At 47.7% G+C, this 15807-nt stretch overlaps 1 protein-coding gene across 1 annotated transcript in view; it reads left to right on the forward strand.

The window, feature by feature from the left end:
• The window catches only part of CACNA1D (calcium voltage-gated channel subunit alpha1 D), a 322101-nt gene that overhangs the window by 137095 nt on the left and 169199 nt on the right, over positions 1 to 15807 (forward strand). The window contains 1 exon segment of the mRNA XM_034658480.1: positions 11271 to 11410. Within this exon segment, the coding sequence (XP_034514371.1) occupies positions 11271 to 11410 (140 nt within the window).

A 15807-nucleotide genomic window follows, 5' to 3' on the forward strand; every position in this document is an offset into this window, starting at 1 on the left:
TTCTCTCTGTGCAAATGCTCTGGAGAAATATTTTTCTGTGCTGAGAAAACGCCTCATTCAAAGGAGAAGGTGACTTGTGTCACTGGTCTGATTTCCTGCTTTCACTAGAGCGGTGAGAAATCTCCGAGACATACTAATAAAGCTGTGTCTTCACTGCCTACATCTTTGTCATGGTCTTACTCCTGCTTCATTTCATTTTCTTTGTTAATTTTTCTTCTCAGCTTACTCCTTTGTCTTAAATACTTAGAATTTCAGCTAATTTTAAAGGAAAAGGTCTTCAATGAGAAAGACTCAGACAGATCAGGGATACCTAAAAGTGGGGAAGACGTGCCCCATGATCTTGCTCTCAGAGCCAAGCCTCTTCACACTTGGCTGTCTACACTGCAGGCTGGCTTATTAAGAGATTTTTTTTCAGACATCAAGGGGATCCTATTCATAGGATTCCTGTGGTAACATATGGACATTCTTCACTGCCTTTTAAAAACACAGCGATATAGCATTCCCTTTCTTACCTACTTCATATTTTTGCTGCCTAGAGTTCTTTTTTGGAGCTAGTCAGGTATTAAACAAAAATTCACTTTGAAAAGAATAATGGCATTGTATGGTGACTAACATAATTAAAAATTTAAAAAAAATACAAAAGAATAATGGCATTGTGAACTAGTCTAGCCATCTGACCGAACAGACACGTCTAGTAACTGCTTCCGGAAGCACCCGTCTTTCTGGGAATAGGGCTGCTTGTGGAAAGCCCGTGTGTATCCTGAGCTTCGTGGGGTGGTACAGAGCCCTTCCTCCAGCCTCTGGGAGGCGAGAAGTGATGAGGGAGACCTTTGACTGGCAGGACCAGATCAATGCAAATGATACTTGCAGCTTGGAGCGGCTCTGCAGAGCATTCGTTCTGCTCAGTCATTGACCGTGTATTGATTTCCACTTCAAGGCCACGGTTCGGTGCTGCCTCGTTTTTAAGCTACCCAATTTCTTTTAAATTAACTTAATTTTACTTACTAATTCTAAAATAATGGTGAATTATAGGTACGGAGTTATTAATCTTCCGAGTGAATGTATTACATACTTTATCTCAATTATAGACTCCACACGTTATATATTTTTAAACTTTGATTCATAAACTTATTCAGAAAGAAACGACCTGTGTGCTCACACATTCCCTGGGAAAGAGGTGACCGTGGCCTAGGGTCGTTCATCACCCAATGTGGCTTTTCTGGCAGAAGGTCACAACTGACGGGCTGAATGCTGAGATGCCCGTCCTCTGTTTTGACTGCGAGGGGAGGGCGGGTCGCTTAGGGGCCCGTTTCCCCTCCTGACCTAGGAGCGGCCACAGGCGGACTGCGGGATGGCCCAGACAGGGCCAGGGGCAGTTATAGACGGAGCAGTGGTCTCCCAGGTGGAGCCGTGCTCAACGGAGCAGGCCCACCTGGACGAGCTGTCCACGCCGTGGGTGTGGAGACCCGCAGGGTTGGCAGGGGGGTAGGCCCCATCCCAGGGCTCGCTTAGTCAGCAGCTAGCAGTGGCTATGTGCCAGGCCCTGTGCCTTTGCTGGTAGTGGCCACCGACACGACAACAACAGGAGCCAACATCCATGGAGCATGCTACATGCACACCCGGTTGTCGTGTTGTACACGTGTGGCCTCATTTATGCTCCATGAGAAACTTGGACAGTGGCTGCCCTCCCTCTCCTCTTACCATGAAGCAGCAGTGCTGAGGAGGGGGAGTAGAGCCACTTGCCTGAGTCCACCAAGCATGTAAGGGGCAGAGCCAGGCCCTGCCGCCCGGCTCTCTGCATCCCCTGGAGGAGGTGAAAGTACTTCCAAGGGGCTGCACGCCTTCTTCAGTCGGGGCCGGCCCGCCCCTGGTCCTGACACCGAGAAGTTGGCAGCCGGGACCTCCAAGGTGCACCTCAGGTTGCTCAGTTGCTCGGGTGACCCTGGGCTGAGGGCATCCTGCTGTGACCTCGGCGGAACAGCCCAGAAGCCTGGGTGAGATTTGGCGGGCACGGGATGGCATGCAGGTGAGTGTGGCCAGGGCTCCTCACACCAGAGGGCACGATCGCCAGAAGCACGTCGTGTCTGGGACCCTTGTGTGTGGACGTGAGTTGCAGTCCCTTCTCTGCCTGTCTTACCCCCTTGCGTAGAGAGTCTGCTGAGGGAAGGGACGGGAAGGTGTTTCCTCACACTCCAAGTGCGGTGTCCAGCGTGCAGACGGCACGTTTACAGGGATCCGAGTGGGCATCAGGGCAATGCCGGGAGATTTCATCTAGAGCTCTGATGTCAGGGAATTCAACCATATGTGGATTTGAAAGTCTTGTCCTTACCTCTGTTAAGAAAAGAAATGACCGTCACCTTGTCACATGAAAATGTTTGGTTTTAAGCTTACTCCATCCCTGCCATTTGGAAACGTTTGCTCATTTCTTTACGGCCAGGGAGGTGGGTGTGTTGGAGCATTTGGCTCATGTCGTGCAAACTAACCAATGCGAAGAAGGTGGCTTTTCTAGAACGATGGGTGTTTGGCAGCTGTGACAGCACCCAGGCCCCCACATCCCAGAGAGGCAGCGGGTGGCTTTGGTGAGCCCCACGTAGGACACGTATTCTTCCTGCCATCCACCTTGACCTAAGCTGGTCAGAAAGGGATGTAAAGGCTGGACATGGTTTGGAAAGAAAGCGAACCTCTGTATCTGGGAGAGGGCGAATGGGATTCTGGCCTGGGCGGTAAGCCGCTGTCAGTGCTCCCTGATGGCGAGACAAAGTCTTGGCCCCCGGGGGCTGAGCGATGCAGCCTTAGGAGCGCGTCTCTGCTTTTCCTTCCTCGTGGTGGATGCACCATCATAGTTACTCAGGCTCCGTTCTCTGCTTGGGATGGTGGGAGAGTCTGCCCAGGTAAATGCAGAGATCCTTGCCCTCAAGATACCGACGATCTACACATAGGCCCAGACCACGCATCCGTGGGTTCTCCTTGGCCATCAGACCAGGAGCTGAAAACGGCCGTGCCCTGCCCTTCTCTGTTCTCTTTCATGGCCTCGTACATAGTTGGTGCTCAAAAGGAAATGAAGCGACCTAGCCTTCCCTGAAATGGTGGAGCAGGACTGAGATCAGCAGAAGTGTTCTGGGTCATGGAGAAGACCGGAGGTTCTAGTAAATATGACCTATGTGCAGGGTGTCATGGGGGACGGATGGACTAGAGCAGAGGAGGAAGAAGGGGGGAGGAAGAGGAAGGGGATCAGGTAGGGTAGGGACCCTACCCTGTGGGGTAAGAGATATCAGTTGGTTGTTGGTAGGTTGACCGCAGACAGATTGTAGAGGTCCTTGGGGATGCCATATGGAGGAACTGTGACTCCGTCACATGTGTGACATAGTCCTGTACTTTTAAGGAAGCTTTCCCGAATGCTCCAGACATAAGGAGTTGCTCCGTCCCCCTGTTTCTACAGGAGATCCCCAGTCAGTTCTCTACTTTGGCTTATATTGTCATCTGCTGTGTCTTAAAATTTTCATATATGCCTCCTGTAGGGCACCACGGCTGCCGTAGTCATCCTTCACTCTGCGGTGCTCAGGAGTGTGCCTGGTATGGGGTAGGTACCCCACGAATATTGTTGAATTGACTCGAAATTGTGTGCTTGGACTGCCAGGCATGATGGGGTGGAGGCGGGCAGAAGTTTGGCGTTGGACCTGGGTGAGGAGGCGCATGACTGCCAACTGTGGAGTGCACCTGCTACCAGGGGGACTCACAGTTCAGGTCCTGGCATGGGCGGGATGGGAAGCAAGACAAGTCCAAGGCATTGAGTTTTCAAGAAGGAATGTGTGGAGTGTGGGAAACCAGCTGGAATTGAAGACAGCAACAGAGAATGGATGGGATTGAAGGAGTCTGTTTGGAAGGCTGAACCTAGATGAATTCCCAGAGGCAATGACCTGCAGGGCTTGTGGGTCCTCTATGTAGAGAACCATCCCTAAGCCTGTGGGTCAGAGGGAATCCCCGAAGGAGTTGAATCTCTTGAGAAATGAGCTGCTGAAGTTTCTCTTAGATGCTTTAACTTTAGGGAAGCAGAGTGATCCCGTAGGATCACTGTGTAGTTAGCTCGGATATTTTTGTTTGTAATTGACCAGAAACCTAACCCAAACTCGCTCAGTGAATTGGCTTTTTATAACTGAACAGCCCAAGGCAGGGGGGAGAATTGTGGCTCCAGGTTCAGCTTGATTCAGGGGCTCTTACAAAGGTATCAGAATCAGATGCTTGCCTCTGAGTTTCTCTGCCTTTCTGTTTGACTCTCCTTGCACACTGTGGCATAGTTCTTCTCACTGTCGGTTATTCATTCTGTGTCTTCCCAGTAACTCCATGCTTAGTGCCTCTCAGAGCTCAGTCCAGCCAATGACAGAATTTCTTGCCTGGTGAAAATCACCGGTGCAGCTCTCACTGGACCTTGTTGGCATGTGTGGGTCACCTGCCTGTTCTTGAACCAGTAACGTGGGCCACATGCCAACACCTGTAGTTCCTGGACGGACAGTAGAAAAGGAAGGACAGGGTGCTGTTGTCACCTGGGAGTTTTCTGGGTGGCAAGAACCACGCTTCGCCGAGCGTGGCAGCAAAGAAGCAGCTACCTTTGAGTGAGGAAGCCGCATCCAGAGAGACAGCCCTGCTCAGCCCCTGCCCTGCCAGGCGTGCCGCTGCTGTCCTCCCACAAATGAGCGGTCTGGAGGCTGATCTCCATGGAGGCACCAGCCGGGCCACCCTGCTGGCTTCTTCCATGTGTCCTCACTGGGCAGGGGTCTTCCCTCTCTGGCTGAGGGAAGACAGAGAGGGGGTCACTGGACTGTCCTGGGATCTTCAGAGAGTTCCAGAGCCCCCTGTCAGGACTGCATCTCCCAGGGACTGGAAGAGCTGCTTCACGTCTGTCCTCATTCAGGGGGGCCTTGGATCGTGCTGTGTGGGGCAGTTTACAGAACTTTTCCCCACCTTTCACTTGCTCTGATTGTCACCATAACCCAGGTGGGTGGAACAAGGACAGTGCTCCTGTTCTCCAGACGAGGCAGCAGAGAAGCCCCAGGGGTAGATGACTCAATCAGGGTGACTCAGCCGTAGAGACTGGAATTGGACTCAGGAGACACAAACCTCATCTCGAATTTGTACTTTTAAACCAAAGGTGAAGAAAAATGAAGGCAAACTGACTATTCTAGCCAGTTTCCTCATGGAAACGGGGCATTCAACTGCCCACTGGGGGCCAGGGAAGTGCATCCTTCATTACTACCCACAGAGGAGAACATTAGCTCTGTTTACATCTGAGCAGCCCTGAGCCGAGGCCTGCCTGCCGGCCACTGTCCCACGGCTCACCCACTGAGATTTGACGAGACGTGGAATCGCTCACGGAAACTGTCACCCTAGCCCCATGGCTCCCCAAGGCTCCTGCCTTGTGCACAGCAGCTCATGGGAGGGGCCACAGGAAGCCTGGCCCCCAGAATATGCTGCAGTGACCTCAGGTGACCCAGTCCCTGGATAGCATGGCCCCTGCTCTGGGTTGACTGGCTTCCGGGGGTCTCTAGGCCTCGTGGAACCTCACTGTGAAACCGGGGTCCAGGTTTTGCTCCCAGGTGGTAGAGAATTGTAGTTTTACAGCTGGAGGAGATCATCTGGTTCAGTGTACTGGTTCCCCAGGCGAGAGACGGAGGCCAAGCCCCGTAGTCTGGCACGTGAGGCCCTGTGTCCCCTGCCTGTCCCTTACTCCCATGCGCTTGTCCCCCTTGAATGATCAGCCTTTGCATGTGTTCCTCGCTCTGACTGGAAGACCCTGTCCCACCATTTTGAGGAGGGGCACGGTTACAGAGCAGAATAGCTCTTACCTGGCATTTCATCTCTGATGTTTTTCTTGGAACAGAGCAAAGTCAAGGGGACCCTCGCTGTGGGCTGAATGTTGGCGTCCCCTGCTCTTTCCCCTCCCCCAGAATTCATATGTTAGAATTCTAATCCCCAGTGTGATGATATTGGGAGGTGGGGCCTTTGGGGGGGTGATTAGGTCATGAGATGGAGTCCCCATGAATGAGATTAGTGCCCTGATAAGAAGAGGAAGAGAGAGATCTCGTTCCACATGCACCCACGAAGGAAAGGCCAGACGAGGACACAATGGAAAGTCAGCCGTCTGCAAGGTAGGGAGAGAGCTCTCGTCAGACACCAAATTAGCTGGCACCTTGGTCTTGGACTTCCAGGCTCCAGGACGGTGTGGGATCTCTGCTGTTTAAGCCCCCGGTCTATGGCGCTTCGTTACGGTAGCCTGAGTGGGCTAAACCCATTATGGAACTTCTTAGCAGGAAGGGACAGTGAATAATGTTCGGTCAAAACCTTGCAATTTGCTCATTTATTCATTTATAAATATTGAGTATTTCTGTGGCAAGCCTTGGGAATACAACGATGCATGAAATAGAAGTAGTCTCTGATCTTACAAAAATCCACTTACTGGAGGAGACAAACATCAAAGAGAATTTAAAATTTCCGCTGTGAATAGGACCATGAAGAAGCATCATGGGCTTTGACAGCGTCTGACAGCGGGCCCTCCTTTTGTCTGGGAGGTCAGCAAAGGTTTCTCTGAGAAGGTGTTATTTAAGCTGAGTCATGAAGGACTAGTAGAGCTTAGCCTGGTGAGAACGTGGGGTGGGGGAAACCATTCTAGAAAGAGGAAACGGACATGGACCTGAAATAGTGGCTGAGCCCGGGCTGGCAGGAAACAGATGCTGTGGTCACAAGCCCTGTGTTCTTTCCCCTGCCCCAGGCTGGGCTTCGTCCAGCCCTGTGTCCCCCATGTACTCAATCTGGAGAGGGGCGTTTACACACGTGAATGTGGGCACCCTAGTTAGGGAAGCAGGGGGGCCCTCAACCGTGTGCAGGAAGCTGGAAGAGAAGCGAGGGAAGAGGGGAGGAGGACGTTCCCTGTGGGCTCGGGTCGGAATGGAAGGCGAGGGCCAGGCGAGATGTTGAGATCAATCGTCGATTCAGCAGTGTGACCATTTCTTCCAAGCTCGTTCTGGAAAGGGTTAACGGCAACTTAGGTGCATATCCTTGTTGTTTTGCTTTTTGATATGTATGTTAGGATCACAAAAACTCATGTTTTTCTAGTCCCCTTTAAGTCTAGCTTTGTTTGCTGTATTCCTTGCCTCTTTCTTCTCTACTTCCTGTTGAGTACCTTATGTATGCCCCACGTGGGGGCTGGGGGCTGGGATTACAAAGACAGTAAGGGATGATCCACGCCAATAGGGAGCCCGGGACCGTAGGGTAAGGAAGAGCGCTGTGTGCAGGATGAGCAGCGCTACCAGGGTGTCAGCCAGGAAGGGCTTCGCAAAGATCTGGAGCCATGTGGGTGGATGACCAAAGCAGAGAGTTGAACTTTACCTGCCCGTCTCATCAAGTCCTTGTTATCTTCTGACAGCAGGTGGGGAACTCTGTGAAGATACAGATCAGGCTTTCTGAGGAGGACCCATGTATGGGTGGCTGGCTGCCTGGCTGGCTGGATATTCATAGTCCAGTAGTGAAAGGTCCCCTGAGGACCGGAACGGAGAGAAGCAGGTGTCATCGAGGGGATCCTCCCACCCATCACCGGTTTGACAGTTTCAGTTTCTCAAGGTTCTCTGTAAGGTTGACTGGTACAGAGACTCTTCTCCATGGTGACTCTTCACTGTTTAAAGATCTATCAGGTTTCTGAATTAGATTTTGAGCATTTCCTTCTGGTGCCTTGCGGTGGCTGGAGGTCTCACGGGTGGCTCTCATCCCTACATAGGGTGGTGTCTGGCTAAGAGGAATTCGTGTTTGTTTGTTTTAAAAAACTGGTCCTGCTTACCCAGGATCCACTTCCAGCAAGAAGAATGCCTGCTGCTGGCTCGTTGAGTGCACAGGCCTGTGGCCCTGCCTGGCAAATGCAGGGAGACTGGGATACAGGGGTGATTTCATCTCTGTTTTGCCTGGGGCTGTGAGCTTTTACGAAGCAGTCCTGCCCCCGAGAACACCTTCCAGTGTGTCCAGTTCTGGAGGCTTCCTGCCGGCCTCCTCCTCAGCCATGCCCCTCCTCTGTGCTCTCCTCCATCTGGGCCACAGCCTCCATGTCTTCTCTATGCGACATCTCGCTGGGCCTCCTCCACTCGGTGTGCAGTCCCACCTTGCCCAGTTAGGAACCTGACCTTCCTGGTGACTTCCCTTGCAAATTACTAACTCAACGTTCTTTTCTCAAATGAACCATTCTTTTGTGAAGGAGATAATTACCTCTCCTGCCCATGATGGTTGTTTTGCAAACTTTGTAAAAGTATTACCTTTGCTTGCTGTGGAGGTGTGTTTGTTTTATAGGAGTCCTTTTGAATGGCAGGATCGGGGGAGAAGCACCACACTGGCTTCTAGGCAAACTGGTCTAGAATGCTCTCCAGGCTGTGATGGTTCAGTTGGCATCATGGTAGAGTCTCCGTAATAAATAAAATAAAAAAAATAAATAAATAAAATAAAAACACATTAAAAGAAGATTATATTTCCTACAATCAATTCCATCAAGTAATGCACGAAGGATTTTTGGAAGGAGAAACCCAGTTCTTTAAAAGGAGAGAGAGGAGGACAAGAGAAGGGGATATAAAAAAACCCTAAACAATTCAGTTACACTAATGGCCCTTGTATTATTGTGGCAATATTACTTACAAATAAAAGCCGAAGAGGAAAAACAAGCCGTGTTTGCTAGATGTACTCTCTGTTCCCTGCCTTGTTTTTCTGCTCCGAAGTGTAGCACTGTGTTGACGTAGGGGTGTAACTGCTATGAATATTGATGGCAGCAAAAGCCTTTTTTCTCTCTCTGGCCTAGTAAATAAAGCAGAAGGGATAAAAAGGGAAAAGGAATTGTAAAATCAGCATGCTGTTTTTAGCGTATCTTGTTCCCCTAGAACTCCAAGTCTTAGAAACGTATTGACAACCTACATTTGGTGGTCAGGGTCTAATTTGAGTATAGTGGGTTGGTATTTTCAGGGATTTTTGCTTCTGGTTCAAGTAACAGAGTTGCTCTCTCCTTTTAGCCCTCAAAGTTAGCGTTACCACCTCACTGAAGCCTTCCGGGATCCTTCCTCCCTAGCCAGTGGCAAAGTCCGTCCAGTCCTAGCTCTCAGGGAATGGGGGAGAGTAAACCAGGGAGTCCCCGGAGGTCTGCAGGCTCGTGCATACCCCGAGGGCATGGCTGTGGGGAAGGAGAAGGGGTCGTGTTCAGGGAGGGTCTTGGCAGCCCGGTGAAGGGTGTGCGGTCCTTGGGAGGAGCCAGAATGAGGGCAGGGCCAGTTGGGAGGTCAGGGGGAAGCGTGGGGGTGCAGGTTGGAGATGAGTGAGACTCCATATGGTTGAAAACACACTGACTCTGGCCAACTCACACCACAGAAGAATTCATTAGACCTCGGATGGTGTTCAGGGATCAGAGGGAGCTCTCAAGGACAGGTTAGGGATGGCAGGGACCTGAGAGGAAAGACTGATGAACTAGATTTTCAGCAAGACCAGCGCGAAGACGGGAATGGGGGTGAAGGCTGGGGTCCAGCGGTGGTTGGATGGCGGCCCTGGTGGTAGCCAGGGGGAGGATGTGAGGGACTCCTGGGTGCCTCAGTAGGATAAGCATCTGCCTTCGGCTCAGGTCATGATCTGGGGGTCCTGGGATCGAGTCCGCATCAGGCTTCCTGCTCAGTGGAGAGGCTGCTTCTCCCTCTCCCTCTCCCTCTGCTGCTCCCTCTGCTTGTGCTCCCTCTCGCACATGCTCTCAAATAAATAAAATCTTAAAAAAAAAAAAAAAGACAGAGGATTTGGGGGAGAGATCTGGGGAAGGTCAGGCCGGGTGAGAGAGGGGTAGTCTGGTAGGAGGGTGGCTGAGGCCATCTCGTAGCGGTCACAGAGCAAAGCAGAGTCCTGGTGGGGAAGGAGCAGACAAGTCTTTCGGCCTTCTCGGAGAGCTCAGGGTGCAGAATCACTGTTTCCACTACCTGTCTGGGGGCATTCGCAGCGTTCATGTTTGGAACAGACTAAACCTTCCCTTCCCTACCAGACTAAACTTTTCGAGAGTAGGGACGGCAGTGGAGCTGTTTATCTCATCCTGGCTCCCGGCGTGGGGTCCGGCATATAGAAGAGGTGTTCACTCAGTGTTTCCTGAGCCAAATTCATCTGACCTCTTGCACCAGGCATCTTCGTAAGTGAATTCCGTGACTTCCATTTTCCTGAGGTATTGGTAACTTTCCTCGGGTCCCACGGGGTAGAATTAATATTTGTGGAGGGCTTTATGGCCCATGTGGAAGAGTTTTAATTGCTGATAGTTTTTCATGGAGTTATTAAGTAGCCTCTTGCCAGGGAGCGCCTCTTATAAAATTAATTGCACACATCCCAGCGGGTCGGTATTTCTATTAAAGCTGAAGCTGCATAAGGAAAACCTTCACAAAAGAGGAAAGGAGTCAACATTTTTAGACCTGCTGAGGAATGTGTTCTCTGGACTCACGAAGTTGCCTGAGTTGGAAGGGAAGGGTTCTAAGTCAGCTAGCCTGAGGGCTGAGTCTCCGAGGCCTGGGCAGCCAGGTGGGCACGGCTGCCAGGGTCGGTAGGGGGGAAGGACGCAGAGGCTGAGCCCCGGCTCCCTGGGACTGTACGACGACCCCCCCAGCACTGTCAGCTGAGAGAGACCTCATGACAGTACGCAGACAGGGGGGTTGCCATCCTGAATTTGCTCCCCTTCTGTGCTGGCGAGGAGCCCGAGGTCCACAGGAGAGGCGGGACTTGCTGAGGTCACCTTGCTGCTCTGTGACAAAGAGGACCCTGACTTCGAAATCGGGCGTAAACCCAAGAGAAAGAGAGAGGGTCAAAGAAGCCGCATCTTCCTTTCTTCCAAAGGACATTCTACTCAAAGCCGCCCTTGGAATCTTGTTTGCCCCCTGTGCTTTTCTGGGCCTGATTTGGCAATCTCAGGAGGAAAACATGCTGCGTTTTGCAAATGTGTGCAAATAACAAACATGCCCTTATGTCCCAGGCAGACTCATTGCACACGCATCAGGGCAGGTGGCAAAATGCAGTCATGCAGCCTGGAATGAAAAGTGTTTTACACTTAGCTGCTTATGAGAGATTCAGTGTTAGAATTAAAACGCCTTCCTGGCACAGGTGCTGTGTTAATGGTGCCATTTCTCGTAATAAAACTTTGCTTGGAGAAAAATGCTTATATCTCAGAGATATTGATTCTAATTCCTATTTCTTTTTCTTCTTCTCCCCCATCCCCCTCTTTCTGTTTCTCTTCACAGGAAAAAGTAGAATATGCCTTCCTGATTATTTTTACAGTCGAAACATTTTTGAAGATTATAGCGTATGGATTATTGCTACATCCTAATGCTTATGTTAGGAATGGATGGAATTTACTGGATTTTGTTATAGTAATAGTAGGGTAAGTCCCTTTTATTTTGGGGAAATATTTGGAAGTTGGGGGGCAAGGAGCAATGGAAAGCCACAGTTTTTTGAGGGAATATGGTCGCTCTTCTCTGCTAGGGCTTGCAGCTAGAACCTGCCAGATGGTTTTGAAGATGGGAGATGCTGCTACCAGTATCGGGCAGAGACCAGTTCACATCCCCTTGTTGTTCTTACTTCCCTTCCAGTAATGGGTATAGATGGAGGTTGAAGCTCTCGATGTAAGAGGGGTCATTTTATGAGGCCTGGGGTCTTCACAGATAGGCCAGCCCTGCTGACGGTTAGAGTCAAATGAGTAGAACTCTTATACTTAGCACCCCGCTAAGTTAAAAACAAAAACCCCTAGGGGCGCCTGGGTGGCACAGCGGTTAAGCGTCTGCCTTCGGCTCAGGGCGTGATCCCGGCGTTATGGGATCGAGCCCCACATCAGGCTCCTCTGCTGTGAGCCTGCTTCTTCCTCTCCCACTCCCCCTGCTTGTGTTCCCTCTCTCACTGGCTGCCTCTATCTCTGTCTAATAAATAAATAAAAAATCTTTAAAAAAAAAAAAACCCAAACCAGTATTACGGTAATAAATCCTGCAGGGCAGTAAGGTACTCTGCTATTTAACATCCCTGAGCAAAGCTATTAATTTTTTTCTGCTGACTTGTGGGAAAAACTTTGGCATGCTACCGCCCCATTTTAAATAAAAAAACAAGTGTCTGAATAATGTCAGGTATCTGGCATGAAATGAAATAAGCCAGAAAATGCAGAGAAGCAGGCATTCTCCAGAAATCCTGTCACAGGAAGGAGACACCAACAGTTTAGTTAAAGAAGAGTGTTAAAAGACAGCGGCCTGTGTTGTGTGGCTCTGGTGCTGCCACACCTGGAAATTTTGCCAGTGAGAGAAGAAAATGAATCCGCCTCAGAGGAGTGCTGGGTCTTTGGACCAAAGACCCGTATAGGGAAAGAATATCTATCCCTTTGGTGAGTCTTCATTACCCAGCTATAAGGCGGGTTGCTCCTAAAATTATATGTGGTCCTACAGAGAGAGATTGTTAAATGACCTCTCTGTGTTCATCTCCATAACGTTGGTCAACTGCCTTTTGAAGTTGAGCGATGTAATTTTTCTTATAGGCTACTTTTTTTTTAAAATCGTGAATCCTTCGGCTTTTCGTGGGAGACCAGTATAGCTGGATGTTAAGAGAGTGGGATAAATTTTAAGTCTGCTCTTTAAAGCCTAGGAAATTCAAATGGGATCCAAAATGGTGGCCCAGTGGGATAATTAGATGTAAGGGAAAAAAGTCAGCTTTTGCAAAAACCACCATAGGACATGGCATCTAAGGTATTACTGCAAAGGAAGCGTGGCTAAAATGAACTGGTAGCAGGTATGTACCATGCTTTCCTGTATTTGCCAAAATCTAATAAGGAGTGGCAACCAGGAGCCTTGCAGGTCTCTGTTCTGGATTACTCTTGCTGTGCCTCTCCTGAGCCTGGACTTTCTGTTCAGCTATAGGATGGAGATGCTTAGCGCCATTTGTTTTTGTCCTTACCCTACAATCTCCTCAGCTTTCTACCTTGAGACATTTTTCAGACTACAGTAGAGCACAAAGACAGGGAACCAAACAGAGGGTGGTGGTCTCATTGCATTCAGAAGACAGAGAGAAGAGTCCAGGAAGGCCAATGGGGCTGAAATTTGACAGGCATGGGATGGGAGGGAAGGGGGCTTTTCAGAGCAAGAGCCCCATAAATATGTCTTGGGGTCCTCTTGAGCTTTGCCTGAAGAATAATCTATACTTACAGGGGGTGAGAATCCATGAGGCCAGTCAAATAATACTACTAGGAAAAAAAAAAAAAAGAAGCCGGAGACTGTTAGCTGAATAAAAACTACAATTCACATAAGTCCGAGAGATGTTCAAGTTATGACCAACCAGAATGGAAAGGCCTCAATAAACACCCTGGACTCTCAGTAGAGACCCCAGAAGGGGCATTAGTAGTAGGGCTAAACTAACTCTAGGGTAAGGGTTGGCAAACTATGGCCAATGGTCCAAATTCAGCCTGCCACAAATTTTTGTAAATAAAGTTTTATTGTAACATTGTCACATGCATTTGTTTATATAGTTGAGTTGAGTAGTTTAGGTCCACAAAGCCTAAACTATTTACTATCTGGCCCCTTACGGAACAGTTTTGCCAACCCCTGCTAGAGAGTAGGGATCACCTGAATTTCCTTGCTAATAATGTTTGAAAAGAAGCCTGAAAAGGAGCAAACTGATGTGCAAAACAAACTGCCTGCCAAAACAAAACTCAACACTCTTTAAAGGAAGACAACAAAATCCAGACACTTAACAAGTGTGCAGCATCCAGTCAAATCCTATTAAGGATTTAATTAATTAATTAATTAATTAAGCCTTTAATTAAGACATATGACCCATAACCAGGAGGAAATTCCATCCATAGAGACAGACCTAGAAATGAGAGATAATGGAATTAGTAGATAATTGCTTTACAAGACTTTAAAAATAGCTGTTATGAATATGTTTATGGACATAAAGGAACACATGCCCGCAAAAGAAAAGATGGGACAATATAAGAAAGAACCACATGGGACTTGGAGAGTTGAAAAATTTTCCTGGATTGGCTTAATAGCAAATTAGACACGACAGAAAAAAAAAAATCAACTTGAAGACCTAGCAATAACACAAAGAATAATGATGGGGAAAAATTGAACACCACCTCCCTGACCTGCAGGGTAATATCAAGTGGTCTAACGTACATATATTTGGGGTCCCAGAAGAGAGGAGATAGAGGGGAGCCAGAAACAATATTTGAAGAAATGACTCCAAATTTTCTAAATGTGATGAGAAATGTAAGCTCACAAATTTAAGAAGCTCAACAAAGTTCAAGCCAAGTAAACATGAAGAAAACTACCTCTAAGTACACCATAATCATAACGAAATTGCTCAAAACCAAGGATAAAGAGAAAATCTGAAAAAGTAATCAAAGAAAAAGACATCCCTAGATTTCTCGTCAGCACTATAGAAGCCAGAAGACAGTAGAGAGGTATCTTTAAAGTGCAGGGGAAAATGTCAACCCAGAATTCTTATTCAGGGAAGATGGCTTTCACAATCGAAGTAAAAACAGACTTTTTCGGACAAACCGAAGCTGAGAATTCACCACCTGTAAACCTGTATCTCAACAAATATTAAAGGACTTTCTTCACACTGAAGGAAAATGAAGTAAAAAAGAAACGAAGAATTCCAGAAAGGGTAAATGCATGGGTAAATATAAAAACACTTTTTCCTCACTTTAAAATCTCTTTAATTGATTATTTAAATCACAAGTAGTAACAACGTATTGTGGAGTTTGTAGCTTCTATGAAAGTAAAATATGTGACAATAATCGCACAAAGGACAGGAAGAGGGAAATAGCTATATACTATTGAAAAGAGCTTGTACAGTTGGTGGTAAATGTGATAAAATGTTATTTGAAAATAGACTATAATAAGTTAGAGATGCATGTTGTAAGTCCTAGAGCACAGGCCTGCAAAGTTCAGCCCATAGGCCAGGTATGGTTTATTGCCTTTTTAAATTTTTCACATTGACAAAGTATTTTCCTGCCTGCTTTGGAAGATTGTTTTATCAGAAGACAGTCACACTCACTCATGTTTGTGGCTATTTGGTGTTAGGATAGCAAAGTTGAATAGTTGTGACAGCGACCCTGTGGCCTGCAAGTCCTAAAATAGTTACTATCTGACACTCCACAGAAGATTTTTGCTGACATTTGCCCTAGAGGAGCCACTAGAAAAATAAAGAGGTATAGTTAATAAGCCTGTGTTGGAGATTAAATAGAAGTTTTAAAAAAGCTCAATTAATTCAAAAAAGGGATGAAGAAAAAAGGAACAATGGACAGGGCAAACAGAAAACAAATAGCAAGACAGCAGATTTAAGCCCAGCTAAATCTTTATTAGAATCTGGAGTTTATCAGATTTTATACATAAAAAACCCAGACCCACCTCTATAGCATCTACAAGAAACCTAACTTATAAAGACACAAAGAATTTGAAAGTAAAAAGCCAGAAAAAATATATACCATGTGAAAACTAATCAAAAGAAAGTTAGAGTGGCAATATTAGTCCAAAAAAAGTAGACTTCAGAACAAGGAATATTATCAAGGATAGAGACATTTTATAGTGATGAAAGAATTCTTTCATCAAGAAGATGTAATAATCATATATGTGCCTAATAACAGCTTCAAAATACACCAAATAAAACAGGAAAGAATTGAAAGGAGGAATGGACAAATCTATTATTGTGCTTGTACATTTTAATACTTCTCTCCTGAGTGGTGATAGAACATCTAGTTAGAAAATCATTAAATGTATAGGGAGATTTGAACAATAC

The sequence above is a fragment of the Ailuropoda melanoleuca genome, chromosome 4 (genome assembly GCF_002007445.2).
Source record: "Ailuropoda melanoleuca isolate Jingjing chromosome 4, ASM200744v2, whole genome shotgun sequence".
Lineage (NCBI taxonomy): Eukaryota > Metazoa > Chordata > Mammalia > Carnivora > Ursidae > Ailuropoda > Ailuropoda melanoleuca.